General features: G+C 35.5%; 3 protein-coding genes across 6 annotated transcripts; 1 reads left to right on the top strand and 2 right to left on the bottom strand.

The window, feature by feature from the left end:
- The first annotated feature begins 758 nt into the window (after positions 1-758).
- LOC132192546 (probable cationic amino acid transporter) lies at positions 759-18,150 on the top strand. 2 transcript variants are annotated; one of them, XM_059612560.1, is made up of 9 exons: positions 759-1,078; positions 10,184-10,488; positions 10,973-11,107; positions 11,469-11,668; positions 11,979-12,367; positions 14,837-14,992; positions 15,496-15,683; positions 15,745-15,976; positions 16,300-18,150. In XM_059612560.1, exons 1-9 carry the CDS (start codon positions 904-906, stop codon positions 16,500-16,502), a joined length of 1,983 nt encoding a protein of 660 aa, XP_059468543.1. In that variant the 5' UTR covers positions 759-903; the 3' UTR covers positions 16,503-18,150. The 2 variants fall into 2 exon arrangements, with proteins under 2 accessions (XP_059468543.1, XP_059468534.1); XM_059612551.1 differs by having other exon boundaries at positions 15,433-15,683.
- Positions 12,847-14,219, bottom strand: LOC132195678 (lactosylceramide 4-alpha-galactosyltransferase-like). Of its 3 annotated transcripts, none has more exons than XM_059617857.1 (3): positions 14,151-14,219; positions 13,718-13,931; positions 12,847-13,497 (listed from the first exon to the last, which is right to left on the bottom strand). In XM_059617857.1, exons 1-3 carry the CDS (start codon positions 14,153-14,155, stop codon positions 12,871-12,873), a joined length of 846 nt encoding a protein of 281 aa, XP_059473840.1. In that variant the 5' UTR covers positions 14,156-14,219; the 3' UTR covers positions 12,847-12,870. The 3 variants fall into 3 exon arrangements, with proteins under 3 accessions (XP_059473840.1, XP_059473833.1, XP_059473825.1); XM_059617850.1 differs by having other exon boundaries at positions 14,103-14,189; XM_059617842.1 differs by having other exon boundaries at positions 13,718-14,200.
- Positions 18,151-18,618: 468 nt separating the features above from the next.
- Positions 18,619-20,616, bottom strand: LOC132196203 (lactosylceramide 4-alpha-galactosyltransferase-like). Its single transcript, XM_059618704.1, has 2 exons — positions 20,026-20,616; positions 18,619-19,331 (listed from the first exon to the last, which is right to left on the bottom strand). Exons 1-2 carry the CDS (start codon positions 20,476-20,478, stop codon positions 18,933-18,935), a joined length of 852 nt encoding a protein of 283 aa, XP_059474687.1. The 5' UTR covers positions 20,479-20,616; the 3' UTR covers positions 18,619-18,932.
- Between the last annotated feature and the right edge of the window lie 258 nt (positions 20,617-20,874).

Below are 20,874 nucleotides of genomic sequence, written 5' to 3'. Positions count from 1 at the left end.
GTGCACATATACATATATATTCCACACCGTACTTATAATGGAAATGCACGAGAGCTTTCTTTGTTCTGCAGGCACTTGCAAGGCGTCCGCCGTTCTACCCCGCAAAAGGGCTCTCCCTCTCCACCAGGGGTAATTAATTTTCGCGACTTTTTTACACTCTGGAGTAGCAGAAGTAAATAATTATTTTCGTTTGCTGCAGAGAGCAGGTTGTGTTTCTCCCAAGAGAGACTTTTCATTCTCGTTTCCTCAGCAGAATTTTTTCCTCGTCTCTTTAAAGAGAAAAGCAGTCAAGACAAACAGTGAGAACGACTCGTGAAGAGTTTATTTAAGAAATTAAATTGCTCAGAAGTTAAGTACTTCAATCGGTTACTGCATTACTTTCAAAGAAAGGTTAAAAGAAAAAAAAAGAAGAACAAATTTTCACTTATTTCTAACAATTTTTAAATGAGGAATGAATTATTGGAAATTCTTGCTCATTTTTTCTGTTTTGAAATGTTTGGTATATCTTTTTCAATGTTAATTTGTATTTGAAAATTGTCAGATATATCTTGAAAAAAATGTATGGAAATTATAGAGTGACACTTTGCTTTTCTTCAAAATTTGTTGATCGGTTTGTGATGTATTTATTTTTCAAAAATTTTACAAATTAATTTTTCCTAAAAAAATTAACTCTGATTGTGAGACTCGTCTTTGTGAAATCCCTGTTGACTGAGATGCAGAATTGGGAAAAGCAATAATATAGTAAGAGTGCAGCGGAGTGTCTTCGGGGGTGCAGCTGGACGAGGTGCGCGCGCGTTGCACCCCCGCGCCCCCTCGGCCGGGGCGGCTGCAGGGAGGCAGGCAGGCAGGGGCGGGCGAGCTGCGGCAGTCGGCGCGTGAGCACCCCAGCAGCAAGCCCGAGGGATGACGCCCGTGAGCTGGTGGCCGCGTCCGCCGCCCCTTCGCCTCCTGGGGGCTGGACTGGCCGCCCCCTGGGCTCTTGGCGTCCTCGTCGTCGGCGGCCACGTGGCCAGCGGCGTCAGCGGCCCGTGCAGTGTGGCCGCCCTCCTCATCGCCGCCACCGCCGCACTCCTCGCCGGTGAGTTAATTTCTTCCGCACCGCGCCACTTTGCCAGTACGAGCACCACCGACCAGCTATCAAACACTACATTCGCCCTTATTCACTCACAATATTAATATTTTTGAAGATCTTTCAATTTAATCCCAATTAATAATATAAAAAAAACATGGTCAAAATTACAATAACAAAAACAGCAAACTAAAAAAGATTGATGTCATTTTGAAATCTAAAGTTCAGTCTTATATGAAAATATTGAAAATTGAATGAACCAAATTTCAATTTCTTTTAGTTCAACATGCATAATGTGATTTTTTTTTGTCATTTCCTTCTTCAATATAACCATAACTTTAAATAATACATGTATTCTTTTAATGCTGTTATTGTAATTTTTGAAAATTAAAATAATATATCTAAAAATTATGAAACTAAAATTAATATTTTTAGTTGTCATTCGATCAAAATTCATTTTTTCGTCGTCATCATTGATGATATTTAAAAAATATATTCTCATGTTTTTTCACTTATATACAACCATCAAATTCTAGAATTTTTATAGTTTATCTAAAGTGCCGTGAAAATATATTCAAAATAGATTGAAAACTTTTTTCATTACTTTATTTTACCTTTTTTTGTCACCGACTTTAGCAAACTTTTGCTATGCGCAGTTTTTCAATCAAATGTGTGCCACTTTTGCCACTGACAGGCACCGCATCATTGTGACCCAGACTCCATGCAGCTCACTCTAATCTATTTGCATAGCTTTTATGCATTTACTTATTCACAGAAAAAAAATGTTCATTTTTATGGTTCCAACAAATATTCAATAAATATTTATTGCTTATTTATTGGAAAAAATATATAAGCAGAAATACGTAATATTTTTCCTTTTTAATTCCAACATGACAGTTTGAATTCAGGTGCATTTAATCAGATCAATTACTATTGCATTTTTGTTAATTTCTTTCCATTCTTTGGATAGTGATTAATGACGGCAATCTTGATAAGATGATTCATAATCATTTCGACAGACCTTCATTATTTTCATCCAAATTCTGATAACGACCATCTCTAAATTCAATAAAGACTGGATTAATTTCCATCTGCTTAATTTATAGTTCCACTTCATAAAACATTTTGATTTTACTCTCTAGTAGTAAACGAAAAATTAAAATTTCAGTAAAAAATCCCAAATGTAAAGGAACCTTTTAAACCTCTTTAATTAAAAAACAATGCATGATAATTGGAATTTGCTTGTTAGTGCAGAATTGAAAATAATAACATGGATGGTAAACAAGGAATGATCAAAGCAGGCAATCAAGTGGGAAGGAATGCGAGAAAGGGGTTTTTCGCCGGGGCGGCCTTTGTTGGCGCGGCGGGCGATGCAGCACTCGGGAGAGCAGCATAAATTGCCCGCGGAAGAAGGTTTGCTCCGACCGCCAAACACCGCCGCCTTCGTTATTAAACCGAGACTTGCAGCCAGGCGAGTTCACTTTTCATCCTGAATGCGCCCTCTCAGATTTGAAAGTGAGATTCCGCGACGAGAAAAAGTTGCGACACATAAATCATCATGCGGTTGTTGCGCATTCAAATATCACATAAAGAGACACGCACGTCACGCTGAATATTGCGTGGAATCTATGCTGCTTTTTGGCCGCTTTTTGTTGCCATTGCGAGGCTTCGCTCGCTGGTTAAATGAGATGAATGAAATGTAATCTGTTTTTCCACGGCATTTACTTGCGATTTGGCCGCCGCCGGGTAGGTGGATTAAGGACACGAATTGCCCTCCATCATCGACAATTAACATTCTTTTTTTATAACCTTCATCTCAAAGCTTGGTCAACCGATAATCAGAATTTTAAAATTGAAGCTACAAAATGCTAATTCCATTTAAAAACATTTAATTTTCAATAAGTTTTTAATAAAGAAAATTGCTTTTTAAATTAAAATAACCTAATATTAAGTTAGAAAGTTTTGAAAATTAACATGAAGTAAAATATGTCAATCAAAAACTTGTTTGAAGTTTTAATAACAGGATGTTTTGTTCGTAAATTATTTTAATTAATTAAAAAAATATTATAATTATCAACGAAGAACTAAATATAATTTGTTTTACAAAACAAACTGATAATAATACTAATGAAAATCTCCACACGTAACAGCCAGAAAATGAATTGCTGTGTTCAAAGGTATGATAAGAGGGTATCAATCACGACATGACTTCCACCCTTGTTGAAAAGTGACCCAAAATAAACTTGGCCAAAATTCCAACACACGTGTCACCATAAAGTCGAGTAGTCGCTCGCCGTCAAAAGCAATTTTTTCGTTTGTCGAAAAAGCAGCGCTTTTGAAAGCCATAAATAATCGCGCTTTTTCTCTTTTGCTCGTCGCGCACCCTTCAAAGGGCTTCAGAAACAAAGACCCGCCGCTCTCTCGCGAGAGAGCAGAGGCGAAAAACACTTTTCCGCGCCACTCGAGAGCACTTGAAAAATATAAGCACACGCAAAGCGAGCTTCCTTCTTCGCGCCTTCCTTCTTTTTCTTCCGTTACAAACACGCAAATTCGCCCCCTAAGCACAGACCACACTTAGCTGCGAATGCAAACACTGGAGAGACGACGAGTTAACCACTTGAATTTTCGCAAATTTTATTTATATTCTTTGCTTTTTAATTATTGTTGAGGGAAGACCATTCTTATTATTTAAAATTGCGTTCAGTTAAATGAATGTGGAATCACAAACCAGCATTAATATTGGAATTGCTGTTTACTTATTGTAGGTAAATGAATAATAATTAATATTCTTTTGCAGCATCAAACTTTGCTTTGAATAAATTTAAAGATTGAAAAAAAATTGCATATTAATAATAATAATCAAAAAACTTAAAGTTTTATTGATTAATAAATGTAAATTATTATTAATGATTAAATTAAACTGCAAACTAATATGCACAAATTTAATGTTTGCCACAAAAAAGTGTATATAATTAATTCACAAAATAAATTTATTAATTATTTAATTTAAAATTTTTATAGTAAAAAACCAGTATAAAAAGGAATATCATTTTGTTTCATCACTACAAATTTTTCCTACCTTTATTATCATTAAAACTTTTCCAATATAAATTAAATAAATACAAAAAAAAAAACATTTCATCTCTTCTCTTTTTAATTTCATTCTGATTTTTTTTACTGATGAGATGTTACATGTCATTTAGTCCATGCGCCCATCTCTCCATTGGAAATTGCAGTCACGTTCTGGACGTGGTGGTGTATCCAACTTTGGCACCAAAATCACGCGCGACATTTCAGAGAGCCATCTGCGAATTACGAGCTCGGCGTCGCCCTCATCATTTTTCTGGCAATGCCGAAAAAAGGGCTGATTGCGGGCGAGTTTGATTTGCACAAAAAAGCTGATGTGGCCGCGATGCTCCTTTTGTATAAAAACGTGTCGCTTTTGTGTATTCAGATCACACCCTTTGTACGCGTCGTGTTGTAAACAGCAGGAAATTAATTTCATGGCCTGTACAGACAGCAGTCTGCTTCAAAGTGCTTCGACCGCTTTTTCCACCGCACGCCAGACACCGACTCCCTAGGGTGCTTCGGACCGATGGAAAAAAATTGGGCGGAAAAAAATTCTTCGCCCTCCAGCCTATGTGAGCAACAAACTCGTTCAGAAAGGCATTTTTCATGTTGCGAGAAATTCCTGTTAGCCAATGCAGAATTGAGAGGCGAAAAGAGATGCATGGCAGAATTATTAATTTGAAACTTTCTCTTTTTTGTGAAATGATTTCCGTAATTTAATAAAAAAAAGTTAATGTTAATAATACTTAAATTTAAAAAAATGCGAGTTAAAAATATACAAATTGTCTTCAAACTTATTGTTAAATATTGTGATTAAAAAAATTAGGCAAAGATTTTTATACAACATATACACAACTTAAAAAGATGATTATATTTTTAAACTTCCATCATCGATTTTTAAAAATTTTCCAGTGACACTAACATCAAATCCAGCAATTAATTAACTTGATAGCGAGACTTGATTTAGTTTTTTAGTTAGCCCTGTCATTTTCTCTGCAGCTTGTCAAAAATTGTAAAACGTATAAAAAATGCACTACTTTAAACATAATTGAATTGCTAAATTTGCTGCATTTTTCATACTCACTATATCAGCCCTGTTTAGGCAAAACAAAATCGAATCGAAAAATCCAACAAAACACATGGAAACTTAATTATGAACTAAAAAACTCCCAAAAATAGCCAATTTTTGACGAAGAGAAAAATAAATTTTATTTGGCCAGTTGTTAATTAGGTAACTGAATTAATTTTATCATAAGGAATTTCATTTAATTTTCTCCAAAACAAGGCAGTTATTAATTTTAATTTACAAAGAGATTGTGCTTCTATATCAATTAAAAAATTGCTTTATTTCGTTAATGAGAACTAATAGAAAATTAATATAACTAAAAACAATCTAATTTATTTTCTTCGTGTTTTACAACACTTTACGTAAAAAATCCATAACAGAGTATTCATAACTGATTTTCAAAAGTTATGAAATTCGAATCTTTTCAACCGCTTATTGCACTAGTAAATTTTTCAAAAGAACTTTTTTAGTCTGCAAAAGAATTGGTCTGCGGCGAGCAGTTGAAAATGAATAGACAAACTTGCTAGAAAATTTATTAAAGTGGTACGTTGGTAAATTATGCGCGGGCATATGGCAAAAAATGCGCGCACTGCTTTTCTTTTCCAAACTCGTTATAAACAAAGTAGTTGGCCCGTAAATTAACTGTGCTGCTGGTTCGAGTTGGAAGAAGAAATTTTCCTACGGGGCGCAGCTGCGTGTGCCTCTAACTGGAAGTGGCCCTTTTTGTCGCCGCGCTGTTATTTATTCATTCGACTTTTCCAATATCGCCTGCGAGCGGCTCCGAATCGGAAAAATCCATCATCATCAAGCGAGCTAACGGCCTGAAAATTTGAAGGCGGATCCTCCCGTTCGCGAGAGCAGGTCGCGGAATTTCCACGTTCGCCGATTCAATTTCCGATTTGTGCTTTTTTCTTTGTCATAAAATTTTATGTTTTTGCGATCAAAGTAAACCCTTTCAGAGAGCGATGAAATGAATAATAAAGTAACACACTATAAATCTAATTTTAATGTCCATTTTTTTCGAGCTGCATTTTCGCAATTGAATAAAGTACTGAAGAATATTGTTTTAATTGAGTTGACAATGAGAACGATAAAAAATTGTAACCACCAAATCTTTATTAATTTTGGTTAGAAAAAATGGTGGGAAATGTCAATTAAATATTAATTATAATAATTGATGATAATCAAATTGAATATGTTAACAATTCAAAGTGGATTTCATGAAAAACTGAAATCAAGTATGTAACAAAAAAAAATTGCCTCAAAAATGAATTTGTAACAATTGATGACTGAACAACAACAATAAAATTTAAAAAATAATCATAAATCAATGGAGGTTAAAGTAACTGAATTTTGGGAATCCACCAGGAAATAAAAATTTGAAGTGAATATCCTTAAGATATGGTAATTAAAATGTCATTCTTTTATTTTGGTAAAAAAACTGGGCACGAAAGGAAAATTTAATTTTTTGTTATTGTTTTTTTTTTTAAATTTCTCCTTCTGATCAAATTGGAAGCAAACTAATTTTCTGTAATGTTAAATAAATAAATAATTTTGTTTCTTACAAATTATATTTTAAACACTTTTTAACCCATACATTGAAAGCTGCTTCAGCTGCACTTAATTAAATTATGCTTTAGCCAAACGACAGCCTGGCTTGCTCAGCAAAAGTTGCACGATATATATTATTCTTGTAATTACCGGCAAGTGTTTAGCATTTTATGGTCGTTGGCGCGAGATTTCAATTTGCGCGGCGTGCACCTTTTCTGGCCCGCAGTGGATTAACCCTGCGTAACCCCGGGGGCTGAGCTGTTTTGCGAGATAAAATCGCGTCGTACTACAGAGACAAAGGATTTGGCGAGAGCGGCTTATTACGGCGAGCATGTGTGTCACGAGCACAAAGAGCGTCCGTCCGTCCTTGTGGAGATACCAGGGCTCGTCGCGTGTAATGCGATTTTAACCAATTTTCTGCGCCGCCCCTTTGCTGGCTTCCCTCCCTTATACCTGCAGCGACTTTAATGCGACCGCTTTTCGCACAGTTCCTTTCCTAGAGTGTGTCGGGAATTGAAACGAAAAGGGAAAATGACTCAACTTGCACAATAGTAAATCGGGGTTGCGCACAATCATGATGGCTATTATCCAGCTAATTTCAAAATAGTCAGCAATGCGTAGGAAGTTGACAAATTTGCATTTATTTTACTGAAATTTTCATGATTTTATTTGCGCATGGCTTAATACAATCCATAATAATATCTGAAAATGAATAGTCCAGTTTAGATTTATTTGTAATTTTTCTCTACTAGGAAATTATAAACTTAATATTTAACTTTTAAACTCTTCAGTAAAAATATTTTTTTTTGCATTTAATTTCCAATCCAACAAATGGTAAAAAATGTATGATCATTTGTCTATGACCATAAAAAACTGCAACGGTCTTTTACACATTATTCCGATTTACATAAATAAAATCATCATTTTATTATCTAATGATGGTTTTATAATAATAATAATTTTTTTCCCACTTCAATAGATTCAATTTTAGAAGTTCTATTAACATTTAATTTGCATCAATTTTTGTGTGAATACTTTCGATTTTAAACATTTTAATACTTCATTTGAACTCTCGCTAATAAAAAATAATGTGACAAGTTTTCCAATCCGATTGGTTTTGTGAATCCACTTCAATCAAAACGTGCATTGATTGTGACTGTGCGAATTAATCCACGGCTGCAGATTTGCCCAATTAGCGAGAGAGCGTTCGTCCATCGATCGGCAACCCGTTAACCCAAAAGCCGGAGGGATTTTCCAGCAAAATAATGCCAGTTTTTTCCCTCTTTTTCTCAGCCGCGCCTCCTTTTTTTCAATAAGTATAAAATTAATAACGTCGTATGGAGAAAAGAGGATGCTGCGGGACGTCGAGAGTTCTTTCGGCCGCATAATCCACCACGCATCTTTCTTTTTCTCTCTTGCTCCGCCGACAAACTTTATTTCAACTTGTGGAGTATGTAAGCAGCACGCACAGATCGATATCTTCCGCCTGCTTCGCCGCTTTAGTAGTGCGGAAAAAACTAGGAGGAAAAAGTAGGCTGCCGGCGGGGATAGAGACAAAAACTACTTCGACGAGAACCAGTGGCCCGCAGCAGCATGAAAAGTAATGACAAAAAAATTGCACATAAAGTTGGTGAAAAAATGGCCGCTTTCCACCTCGGGCCTTTTGCATGTGCGTGTGCATAACAGGGTAGTTTGTTTTGCCCTTTAAGTAGTTGGCCCACCCGCCTGCATCAGAGATTTCAACTTCCAAGAGAACTTTGGCCAAGCCCAACTTTTAAGGCGCAGAGTGTTTTCAAAAGCAGTGACACGCTGGAATTTGAAACTCTCGTGGCAGTTGCCAACTTTTGCCGGCGAGAAACGCTTCGGACGTGACCTGTCGCGGCCCCTGAAATGGGTCTTCGGACTAGTGTGCACTCCCAGTTTAAAAAAGGAATCTGTTAAAGGAGCTGCGAATTGATCTTTCCAGTTCCCCGATTATAAAAATTGATAAAAAAATTAAATGGTAAAGGTTCTTTGCTGAATCAAATAAAATTATATCTATGAGAAAAATTTAAAATTTTCACATGGCAATTATGGTAATATTATTAGGCTCAAAATGCATAAATTGATCTGACGTGTACGATATTAAGTATCTCTTCGAGTACTTTGAATAGTAACAAAGAGTTGAGGAGAATCATTACTATTTTTACATTTCCTGGGTTTACTTTAATTAAAAAAATATATCTTACCATAATCGAAAGTTCAGTAGTCAAATCAATTTTAGTTTCAAATTGTGTTTTAATTCAACCACTTTAAAACTTTAACATTCATTTTGATAATTAATATTTGGGAATTGTGTTATTCTCAGTTTTGATTCTAATATGCTTACAAACAAAACTTTTTGATTATTTTCAAAAATATATTACCTTCTGGGTTTTGCTCCCTTATTTAATTATTTATGGGATAATATTTTGACTTTGGTTGTTTTTGGGAACATTTTATGACCCTATTAAAATTTAAGACTAAAAATCTTCAAAAAATTAATTTTTCTACTGTCTATGTATGTTATGTCTGTGTTTACAGAGTTTTTCGTTATATCCGTTAAATTTGAACCATGCAGTAGAATAATTCTTTGAATATTCCAAATTAACCTCATTATTTAAGACAGCGCGTCACAAGACCGGGAAAATGATCTTTTCTCATTTCAGATTTCAGAGCATTTAAGGATTCCTTTTCAATTTGACTGAGTGAATGGGAATGAGGAAAGAGAAGTGGAAAATCCAATTTTCAGCCCGGGTCGTCGAGCAGAGTTTCGAGCAGAAACCGCGCTCATGGAATGAACCGAAATGCCTTTGTCGCCACGTTCTCAGGCGGAAAAGTGAGCTCGCGAGATTTGCATAAAAAGTGCGGCGGTGGGCCTTTAATTAAATTCGGCGCGTTTTCACTCCATTTCTGCGCGACACCAACCGGTCCCACTCTCGTGTTGTTTGCAGGAATTTTTAATTAGCCTCAGACTGGGAGAGTCGCTCACAAAAAAAATTACGGCGGAAAAGTAAAAAATCCCCTCGGATTTTCACAAAATGCAAATAACGCGCCGGTAATTGGAACTGCCTGTATAACAAAGCAGTCAGACTAATCTAATTGGATTTCAAGATTTAGATTTTAGAGTCAGATTTTGATCGTTTGAATAATCAGATTAAATCTAAAAAATGTGCACAGAAAATGAGAAGTTTTATATTTAACCATGGTCTGAATATGAAATTGATTTAAAAATGAAATTAAATAATAAAAATCTAAGTAATTATTCCTGTTAAAGGTGGAATTGTTTTATCCTGCAAATTTTATAATTTAAAAAAAATATATATTCCAAAATATCAGTTTTATTATAGAAAATTTGTGCCTAATAAAATCTAGCAAACAAAATTAATTTTGAATTGTTCTTGTTTCAGCACTTTGCCACTCGGAAGTATTTGTGAAGCGACACGCGTCTCTGTACGAAGCTTCCAGACAGGTGCTGGGCGTCCGAGCTGCCCTTGCCGTCGGCTGGGCGGCCGCCACGTGGCGCGTGGCTGCCTTGGCCGCGTGTGCCCGTAGTCTGGGCGCCACGATCGACTACATCTCGGGCGGACACTTTCGAGCGTTGACCAAACACGCAATGCTGCGGATCTTTCCGCTGCTCCACCGAATCGAACCCGACCCATTGGCCGCCGGCGCAGCCTGTCTCACCACCTTGCTCTTTGTTCTCGGACTTGAGGTAAATATTTGTAGAATTTATTAAAAATAAACATGAGCAAAGATTTATTCAGCTAATTTTTTTCTGCTATAAATTTCAATTTCAATTATATTTTGGAAAAATACATTAAATTAAATTAGATGTTAAAAGATTTGTTTAAAAAATTTCTTTCAATTTGGCAAACCAAAAAATGCATCTAAATAAGCAATACAATGAAAACATAGATAAAGATCGGAAAATTTTGCAAGAAATGCAGCATACATATTTCATTAACTTATTCATAGAATACAAAAAATTTTAATGTTCAGAATTCCAATTAACTTTTTAAATACATTAAGTTGAATTACATTTCAAACAATAAACCAAACACACGTTGAAATCCAAACTGCAGTTTGCGTCTGGCTTGATTACCCAATAAACAAGTGAGCCAATGATATTAAACTGCAATCGTGAAATCAAAGCCATTTTTCGTTTCGCCCTCTGACGCTTAATTTCCGTTCCGCAGCGATCGCGGATTCTGCGTCTGCTGCTGAATGCGAGCGTCGCATTGGCGGTGCTTTTCTTCATCGTAATCGGCGCCACGCATTGCGAGCCCGAAACCTGGGGCACCCACGTCTTCCTACCAGCCGGCGCTCGAGGGGTAAGTTTTACTTACGATGAAAAATATTTTTGCCTAATTCCTAGAGCTTTTAAATTTAAATCAAAATTAATGAGACTTGATAAAGTTATTTTGATTTTGTGTTTTGTTTGTGAGATTTGAATAAATGTATCATTTCAATGGTACTAATAAAAAATCAAATCAAATGGGGATCATTTTGTCTTTTATTAAACTTTTTAGTCACAAAATGCGCCTTTATAATTATTCTATCATTTTCTCTCGGGACCAAAATCGATTTTCTTTGAAAAAAAAAAACTAATTTTCTTTGAAATCATTTTTGCCATCATTTGTGTTTGTAAAAAGAAGTAATTCACAGAAAAGATTTGTATTTTTAACTCTGCAGTTGTTCATCGGTGCGGCCATGTGTTCCGTCGGCTTCTTGGGTGTCAATTCTGTGCGTGCAGAAGCGGCCCGAACTTGGGCCCGTGGTGATCGTGGCCCTTCGTTGGCCACGCAGCTGCTGGCCTGCGTTGCCTGCATCATCGCGTGTCTTGCTTCTTATCTTGCGGTCACCGTTGTTCTCACCATGATGGTTCACTTCAGGTAGAAGTCTTAAAAAATCACCAAAAACTATTATTGAATTTCTTTGGTATTGATCTTTTAAATGAAAAAAATAAATTATTTTATCAATTTCCAATGAAATTTAAATATCTTAAATTAAGCGTTTATATTTGTTTTTAAATAAAATTTTCAAATGATATTGCGTAATTAATTTTTTTTTAAATATTTCTCTATATTCAATTTTTTCATCTAAAAAAACTTTTTTCCAAACAACTTATACAATCATATTATCACAATAAAAAATTATTTTGATTCCTTTCCTTTTTTTAATTTTTTTGTTCTGATCTTGTAGGTCTCTGAGTCCAGAATCTCCCTCTTTGGTGCAAGCATTTGAGGTGCGTGACGTCGACTGGGCTCGGCTGGTGATGTCAGTGTTGGGCATTTCAGGACTGTCCTTCGCCCTCGTGGAGTTAGCGCATCCCCTGCACAGCCAGGTGCGCGCCCTGGCCGCCGACGGCCTCCTACCGCGCCACTTGGCACGCGACCTGCCCATCACGGGCACCCCAGCCGCGGCCATAGTCACCTGCGGTGCCGTCACTGCCGCCCTGGGCCTCGCGGCGCCACTCAGGGTGCTCCTCCACATCGCCGCCCTGGCTGCGCTTACCATCAACCTGACCCTGTCGACCGCCTGCCTCTGGATTCGCTACCGCAGCCTCCACAATCCGGACCAACGCATTTTACGTGAGATAATTTTTTTATTGATCAACTATTAAATATTGTATTGATGGATCTACTTTAAAAAATAATAATAATGGGGGGCATTCACTACAGATATCCTCCCCGGCTAGCAATAATACTACTTATAACATGGTTATCCCGGGAGGATATAAGATATCTCTAGTGAATGTCCCCCAATATTAATAATAAAAAACCATTATAAAATAAAATTGAGCTTAATTAAAACTATAACTGATTTACAGACAATTATTTTTAATCATTTTTTGATAAATTGATAATAATATAATATAATTTTTTATTTTAATGAATTTTTTTATTATATTTAATAAAAACTATCAAGATTTAGTTGATTATTATTGTTTGCCTTTATTTAATTTGGTCTTCAATGAAAATGAAGTTATACACAATTGGCTCCATGATCTATGGCTAAATTTTTGTGCTCTTTTTCTTTTCTGACTAAAATTCATGCTTCATTTTTTTGAAAAAAAAAGACATTAATTCTGAGCTCAAAAATAGTCCTCAACGCTTCCAAAAGCACTCGGACAAAATTCTCGCGCCATCACAGCGTAAGGCGCTTTTGAGTCCACTTGCAATTTTGTCGGCGAGCTCAATTTATTCCACAAATGCACCGCAAAACTAGTGCCGATCCACTCGTTAACTTTCTCACTGTTTCTTTCATCGAAAAAAATCGAGACATTGTCATAGTGCACCGGCGTGAACGCCGTTTTGTTGTAAAATCGCACGTCCTTTACACGTCCGCGTTTCACAGCCTCATCCACTTCTATATTAAAATAACTTTTAACGGATGAGGTGAAACTCAACGGTCCCGAGCCGTAAACATTCGGATCGTAATTTCTATCGACCAATTCCATGATTTCTTTTAGCAAGGAGTGATTTCTTTTGAATCCGAAAACGGCGTTTGTGATCCGGGTTTCGAAAGGTGAGGCGATAAAATTTATCTCTTGATACAACTTGCTGAGATTTTTTAAAACGACGAAGTCGAGGTCTAGATATATTCCTCCGAAATTGTTGATAAGCTCGACTCGAAGAAAATCACTGGTGTGTTGTAACGGAGTAGGACTTCGACCTAGTTTCTTTTTCATGGTCCTTATCATCTTGGAATTTTTCATAATCTGTAAACAAAATTACAAAGTAGAAATTTTTTAATTTAAAATCAAAAATATAAAAGGAAATTTATTTTGAGAAATTGAGTTAGAAACTCAATATTTTGAATTCTATTTGTACTATCTATGCTTATCATTTGAATTTATATATGAGTACCGTAAATATCCAAATTGTTTTATATTTTTTAAGAAATTTATAGTTCAATTATTATATAAAAACGGAACTTGCCTGTAGGATGTCAATTGTGGCAAATTTAATGTTTGGCACGGCCGTAATTACGTGCAGCACAGGCCGGTTTTCTGCCAGGTCAATGAACTTGATGGGGTATGGAAGCACCACGATGGCCTGAACGTCAGGGTTGGTGCGCGTGAGAGACTCAACAGAGCACATTTGCCTGGCAGACAAAAGACCGGTGGCCGATGTTTCAATGAAAAACGCCAGTCTGGTGCCATAAAGAGAGTCAAATGTGTCAATTTCGTCAAAAAACGGCGTCAAATCGAGCAGATGGAGGATGGAAGACGAGTTTATGTTGATTATTCGGGCACGGTTGTCTTTCAACCAAGAGAATTCGTTTCCCGAAAAAGAGTGCATTTTCCAACGAAAAAACACAAACCCGTAAAAGAGAAAGCAGAACGTTGTAATCAAAATAACCCTAACAAACCGCATGATCCTAGTTTAAGCAGACATTGTAGAAAATTTGATAGAGCTGGTGAAAAAATTACTCATCACGTTATCTTCTTTAGTCCAGCTGTAGCATATGGACCTAGATAAAAATAGATGATTGATTATCTTCAATCACTGTATTACAAAATTTTTTGTGAGATAAAGAAAAAAATCGTTAAACAATTAAAAAGTCGTTCACGTTTATTAAACCTTAATAGTTATAAATTTATTCAATAAATTTTTATGATTGAAACTTATACTCAATTGAGTTTCCGAAAAAAAAATATGTTGTATATTAATATAACAAACTTAAAACTAACATAAAAAATATATTATGGTAATCCTTGTGGTCTCATTTACAACAACTGAAATATGCCTGCTGTTTTTATTTCTTAATTAATGACAGAGTCAGCTGGATTAATAATTTGCACGCAGGCTGATTTTGATTATTATTATTTTATTCCAATCTTTAATATTTTAGAAATTAATTAATTATACTCCAAAAATATTTTTGTAGTATTTCGTCCAATTGTTACACTCAGAATTTTTACAATTAATAAAAACAATCAATTATTAAGAACAATACACAGAAACTTAATAAAATATCATTATATTAAGCCGAGGTGGTCCGCGTTGTTAACCTGGCCTATAATTTTAGTGTAAAATTGATCTCATGTGTTTCAGAGGGCATCCCAACCTTAAGCGGAGGGTTAACTGTGCGTGGCTTTAAAGCCAAATTGGGCTCCCTGCCAGTTGTGGTGCAGTTAACAGGACATGGCCACCGCTGGGGAGGTCGTACCACCGATGAGGCACAGCCTCTGATGACCCTCAGTGCTGACGGTAGGATTGAAAAAAATTCAATTAACTTCTCAATTTTATTAATTTTTAAATTTGAACAATTTTTAGCAATAGCAATTAATTTGACGTAATTGTCAATTTTTCTAAAATGTAAATTTTAAATTTAATTTTTTTTTCTGTTGAATCAATTAATTGATTTTTGTAAATTGTATAATATAACCTTGTTTAAAGTAATTTTGTGAATCTTCAGGATTAATACAAGAAATGAATTTAATTTTTAATTTCTTTTAGTTTATTTAATTTTCGAGATTTCCATCAATAAAAATAACAAGTTGATGTAAAGAAATCAATTCATATATGATGTAATATAACAGCATCAGATATAAATCGATTGTTGTATTGTTATTATAAATTTAACTTCTTGCAAAAAAAAAAAAAAAAAAAAAATGGTATCCAAATAATAAATTCAATTGGAATATCAGATGAAGTGAACACAGATGTTGGAATTGAGTCGGAGAGTTCTGAACTTTCTGGCTATGAAACAGACAGCAGCGCGAGCACTGATATTGACGCCGCTGTGGCCCAGTTCAAAGAGCAGCTGCAGGTGGCCACCGTGACCGTCCCAGAGACCCCGGTGTCCATAGAGCCGGACGCCACCAGTTCGAAACGGGCGCGCCTCGCCCTGCTGGCAGCTTTCGTTACCACAACCTTTGTCTGCAGCACTTTTCTTGTGGTGTGATTTAGATTTTCTTTCATATTCCTATTTTCTAATCTCAATTTAAATATATTTTCAGGGAGTGGAAAAGCATTCAGCGGGTGCGTTGGTTATTTCTGGCCTGGCCCTGGTTGCCGTATTTGGGCTGATGCTGGTTGTGGCCAAGCTGCCGCGAGTCCGATCCACGGAGGGCAACTTCGAGGTGCCCTTCGGCCCTTGGATTCCCGCCCTGTCCGTGGTGCTGCATGTCCTCTTGTTGGTGCAGCTCCTAGCTGCGGCGTGGCTGGCTTGCCTGGTGCTAATCGTCTCAGGTAGAAATTTATCGTTTCTTTTTTTCCAACAAGAGCAATATTTTAGTAAAAATCGCAAATCATTTGATAAAAGAGTGATTTATGAAAATGTTTATAGAAATTAATGCTATAGTTGTTATTAAGACACTTTTAAAAAAAATTATTAAATAAAGACCAATTTTTTTGTTACTTCTGTTATTTTTTACACAAGAATAAAAAAAAATATAAATATTTCATTATATCAGCAACTTTTTTAAAAGTTAATGAAAAATGTAGTTCTACAAATTAATAAAACTCGCTGGCAATTTCAATTAGCACTACGTAAGCTTTGATTATTTTTATAGGTGCTTTGGCGATTTACGTGCGCGAGTGGCGCATCACGCGTCGCATGGGGGTGGCGTCACGGCGCCGCGGCGAGCGAATTCACATGCAAGCGGCGCCGCCTCCCCACTCGATGGTGCCGACGCTTGTGCCGAGTCACCGTCGCTTGGCGCCGCACTCACAGCGCCGCTTCACCACCGTGGATACAATTGTGATCAGCCGGTGACCCTCGCTCACCCTCGACCCTGACGACGTCTAAAAACCACCCTTGAAAGTGAGAATGAGGGAGGGCGAAAGTAAATTAGTTGAAAAACGAGCGCACACACGCAACACCAAAAATCGTAGATGGAGAGGAAAACTTGTATAAACTACTTGAGGTAATTCATTTTAAATGTTTGAAAAACTCTGAACGATAAAATGAGAATAATATGGGGAGTGAAATAAAATGGACGGATTTCAGAGAAACATTTATTATGCAAAATTGATGGAGTTTCAATTTTAGAAAATTATCATGAAGATTTTTAACTGAGATAATAATTAGGGTTAATAATAAAAGGTCCCAAAATACTCTTGGAAAAAATTGAAAAGTGAAGATTCAAAAATTGTTTTGGGACTATGCAGGGAAAATTGATGATTGAAGATGAATTTTGAATTGTTGTCTTCCTCCGACGAAAATTACCGCTCACTTAAATGCGAAAATTTTCCTCAGCGCGGAACTGATAAAGAGAAATGTATGCATCGTAAGAGCGATATCAGGCGAAGTCAATATCAAGTCATGACGGCGCTCCGTCATGGAAATCAATAATTTATCTCAGAATAGAAGCAATCAATATCAAGAGAAACCTATACAAATCGGCCGTAAAAATAATATGCCACTTTGAAATGGCTTTTAAGTGTAAAACTGTCTTTGAATAATCAAAATAAGCGCCGCAAGGAAAAAAAAAGATGGTATAAAATTTAAATTATAAATTGTCAGCGTATAATATACGCAGTATTTTGGTTGTAGTGGCAGGCAATAATTATTTGAAGAATTTCGGCAAATGAACTGTATAAAAAATATGTAATCAATCAGGGTTAAAAGGGAGACTTTAATTTTATTGACTGCTTCTTCCATTTTAACTTTTAATGATCGAGTAGATAGCAAATCATAGTTATAATTTGTCATAGGTTTTTAATAAAATGTGAACAATCATCTATAATTAAATGGCACACTTGCTTACACTATAATGTGGAAAGAGTACTCTTTACCGTCCTCAATTTCAAATATATTGACGAGCTCATTAAATTTTAATGTCATCAAAGATCTCACTTCTTCTTACTCTGATATTAAATAAAATTGAAATTATTTTAACCTTTTTTTGTCGCTGGTTTTTAATTTTGATTGTGTTTTGACAACACTGCGAGACAATTCAAGGTGGTTAGTTGAGTACAAGTTTATGTGTACTGGAGGTAAATAGGTAAACTGCCGTTTATAAATGCATACACACACATTACACATGAAATATATATTATGTATCGATGGTATTTTATATCACATAATATTATGTCTAATAAATATATCTATCGAATTTTAATTGTTAACCGTCCGTTGCATTGGTGAGAAAAACTGACAAAGCAGTGAAGCAGATATAAGCAAGAATAATTGTTAATTATATAATTGTTTGAAACAAATAACACGACGTGAGTGCTATACTGAAAGTGCTTTATACAGAGAAAGAAAATCCGTGACAAATAAGAGAGGTTAAATTTAAGAGGAAAAATAATAATTAACAATGCGTAGAAAAAACTACCAAAAATCAAAGTTTTACTGCTGTTTGAACATGTAAAAGAGTGTAAAAGTTGTATTTGATATGTAGCTTGAGGTGTCCACTAATAAAAATACGGAGATGTTAAAATAAACTTCGATTTCATTATTGTTTAACACTTTCGGATATTCTAAAAATATACATGAAGCTGAAAAAAAGAGACTTTGTTCTTGTTTAACAAACAAAGCCCGTTTCTCCTTCAGTTCCGTAGATTGTCTCCTAGAGCGCCAATTTCTTCAGTAAAATACTGAAAATAGACTATTTAGAACAGTAACTAAATTTTTCAAATGAATTTTTCAATATAAGTTTATTGTGAAAAGCACACTACGTTGCGTATTACATTGTAATATTTTTTTCTTACTTTTTCATAGTTAAAATCATTTCATTATTATTATTAATATTTATTTATTTTTCTTTACAATCATACACTTCATTCACTAAGATTTAGACAGTCATATATGTAAGTGCAAAAATACTTTTTTTTTTTTTTTACTAAAATACTAAAATACTAAAATTTATTTTCGTTGAGGATTTTGAATGATATATAAAATCTACACGGTATAAAAACTTGTATATTATTTTCTATATGTAGTAAAAAGTGTCAAAATAGGTCTCCAAAGTTAGCAAATGTCACTGGGCAGAACCGTCTAGCCAGAGCAGCATAAGGGGCAGTCGAGTTTTGCTTCAATTTTGTATGAGTGTTGGTAAAGATACTCATCTGGTTCCAAGTATGAATTGCAAGTGAACTTTTGGCCCACTGATCAATGAGGTTGGCTTGGCCTTCGTGAAAGAAAACTTGAAACTGGGGGTAGTCGAGAGGGGTTAGCACCGTGCTATTCAAAACGAGAACATCACCAAGGTTTTTTTGCTTCACGAGCCTCCTGAATTTTTGACAAATTGTAAAATTGGCAAACGCCGGATACATAGGCGTACAGCCCCGATATGTAAACTTTTGGATCAAAATGTTTGGCAGCTTTTTCTACGACGAATTGCAACAATGGATGCTGCCTTCGGAAACCAAATGCGTAATTGCCGATTAAATCACTACTTGGTGAGTATGGAATGAAGTTCTGTTGTTCAAAAAGGAAAGAGAGGTCTTTCATGATTATGAAGTCAGTGTCAAAGTAGATTCCTCCAAATATGAGAACCAGTAGATTGCGGAGAAAGTCGCTTGTGTAAACGAATGGATGGCTTGAATCTCTGTGCCTGTTTAGCTCAACCACCGATCTATAGTTTGACTCCAAAAGGACCTGTAAAAAATTTCATAAAATCAACATAATCGTGAAGTTTTAATTTACACCAATCACTTCACTAAGAAACATACAGTTAATCGTTTTCATATAATAACCCAAAGTTTATTTTAATATATTCATAATAATTTGTAACTCCAAGTTTGTAGATGCTTCACTAACTGGCTCTTTCATTTTGTACTTTGAAGTCCAAAATTCAACATTTTGCAGGGTTATGCGTAGGTGGCTTTAAAGCAAGAGTAACGGCAGATATGATCAAGTAATTATTATCAGATAGAGTTCAAATTGATGGGCCTATCGACGCGATAAATTTGCCAGGCAATCGAGTAATACATATTATTTGTGAAAATAATAGAAATGCGATTTTGAAGCCAAGAAATGCATTAGTCACAGTTACCATTACTTCAAATAATTTTTGTCGACCGACTGATCGCCTCCTCATAATATTTGGAAAATTTGATACTGATTCAAATTTGGATGTTACGTTTACTTGAACATAAACTTAAATTTCTTAGGGTTGAAAATTTTAGAAAAAAGAAAGCTAATTCTATCATATAATGAAATTGATTTTGTATATGATATATTTTGCTTCCTACACTTCTGTAGAATCAGAATCCCAATTAATAATTAATTTATGATTTTTTTATTTTTATTTTTACTAAGCAATGTTGAGAGAGTTAAAATTTGCATTTACTTGTGTGGAATCCATGGTGACAACTTTGACGTTAGAGTAATTTTCAAGAACCTTTGCCAGCGCTCGATTGATATCTAGGTTGAGGATTCGCACGGGGTGCGGTAAAACAAGTAAAACCTTTGCCTTTGGATTGGTTTTAGCGGCCGACTCGACAGCGCACACCACTCGAGGATTCAGTCTGCTGGTTCCGGAGATTTCAACGAAGAAAATTACTCTTGGTCCGTAAAGCTCATCAAATTTGCTTGATCCACCTTCTGTGAGCGCCATCGCAGTCAGGTCAAGCAATTTTATCGTTTCCGCGATGCCGGTTTTGTTATTCATTAAAGAATTCAAAGATTTAAAAAATGGCGAGGAAATTATTTGTGGAACGATGAAATTTTCTAGGTAGAGTAGGTAAAAGATGCACACAAACCCTGCGATAAAAGTGCCGTTGATCAAAACGACACTTAACATATTATACGTTTCCAGTGCGGACAAACTATTCCAAATTAAAAGCGCGTAGAAAGTTCTTGTTGGGTTGGATTGCTATCTCTTTTTGTGTATCAAGGTTCCAGGTATGTGAACCCTTCCCCGGTTAAAAATTGATAACGGGCTCGGCGCTCCTTCCAACCCGGTAAATTGAAGCGTCTTCAATTTTGACAATACAAATAAAAAAACGACCCAAACAGCCTCTGCTTCTTCGAATCTAAATATGGACTAATTTGGTTGATACAGAAAAAAATAAATGATCAATTTTATTATAGATATTTTGAGTACTAAAATAGCAACCCCAAAAATAATCATAAAATAATTAAAAGACAATTTCTTGTGCCTGGTAAAGTTTTCGTTTTCATTTTTATGGTACACATA

Source organism: Neocloeon triangulifer, unplaced genomic scaffold, assembly GCF_031216515.1.
Source record: "Neocloeon triangulifer isolate White Clay Creek 2 clone unplaced genomic scaffold, ASM3121651v1 ptg000001l, whole genome shotgun sequence".
NCBI classification, from domain to species: Eukaryota; Metazoa; Arthropoda; class Insecta; order Ephemeroptera; family Baetidae; genus Neocloeon; species Neocloeon triangulifer.
This window is presented reverse-complemented; position numbering and strand designations above follow the sequence as displayed.

Coding starts and splice junctions, on each gene's coding strand:
- LOC132192546 (XM_059612551.1), top strand. CDS start 904: ATGACGCCCGTGAGCTGGTGGCCGCGTCCGCCGCCCCTTCGCCTCCTG. Junction 11,108..11,468: donor TACCAGCCGGCGCTCGAGGG/GTAAGTTTTACT, acceptor TTAACTCTGCAG/TTGTTCATCGGTGCGGCCAT. Junction 11,669..11,978: donor ACCATGATGGTTCACTTCAG/GTAGAAGTCTTA, acceptor CTGATCTTGTAG/GTCTCTGAGTCCAGAATCTC.
- LOC132195678 (XM_059617842.1), bottom strand. CDS start 14,155: ATGCGGTTTGTTAGGGTTATTTTGATTACAACGTTCTGCTTTCTCTTT. Junction 13,498..13,717: donor CCACAATTGACATCCTACAG/GCAAGTTCCGTT, acceptor TTTTGTTTACAG/ATTATGAAAAATTCCAAGAT.
- LOC132196203 (XM_059618704.1), bottom strand. CDS start 20,478: ATGTTAAGTGTCGTTTTGATCAACGGCACTTTTATCGCAGGGTTTGTG. Junction 19,332..20,025: donor TCACCATGGATTCCACACAA/GTAAATGCAAAT, acceptor AATTTTTTACAG/GTCCTTTTGGAGTCAAACTA.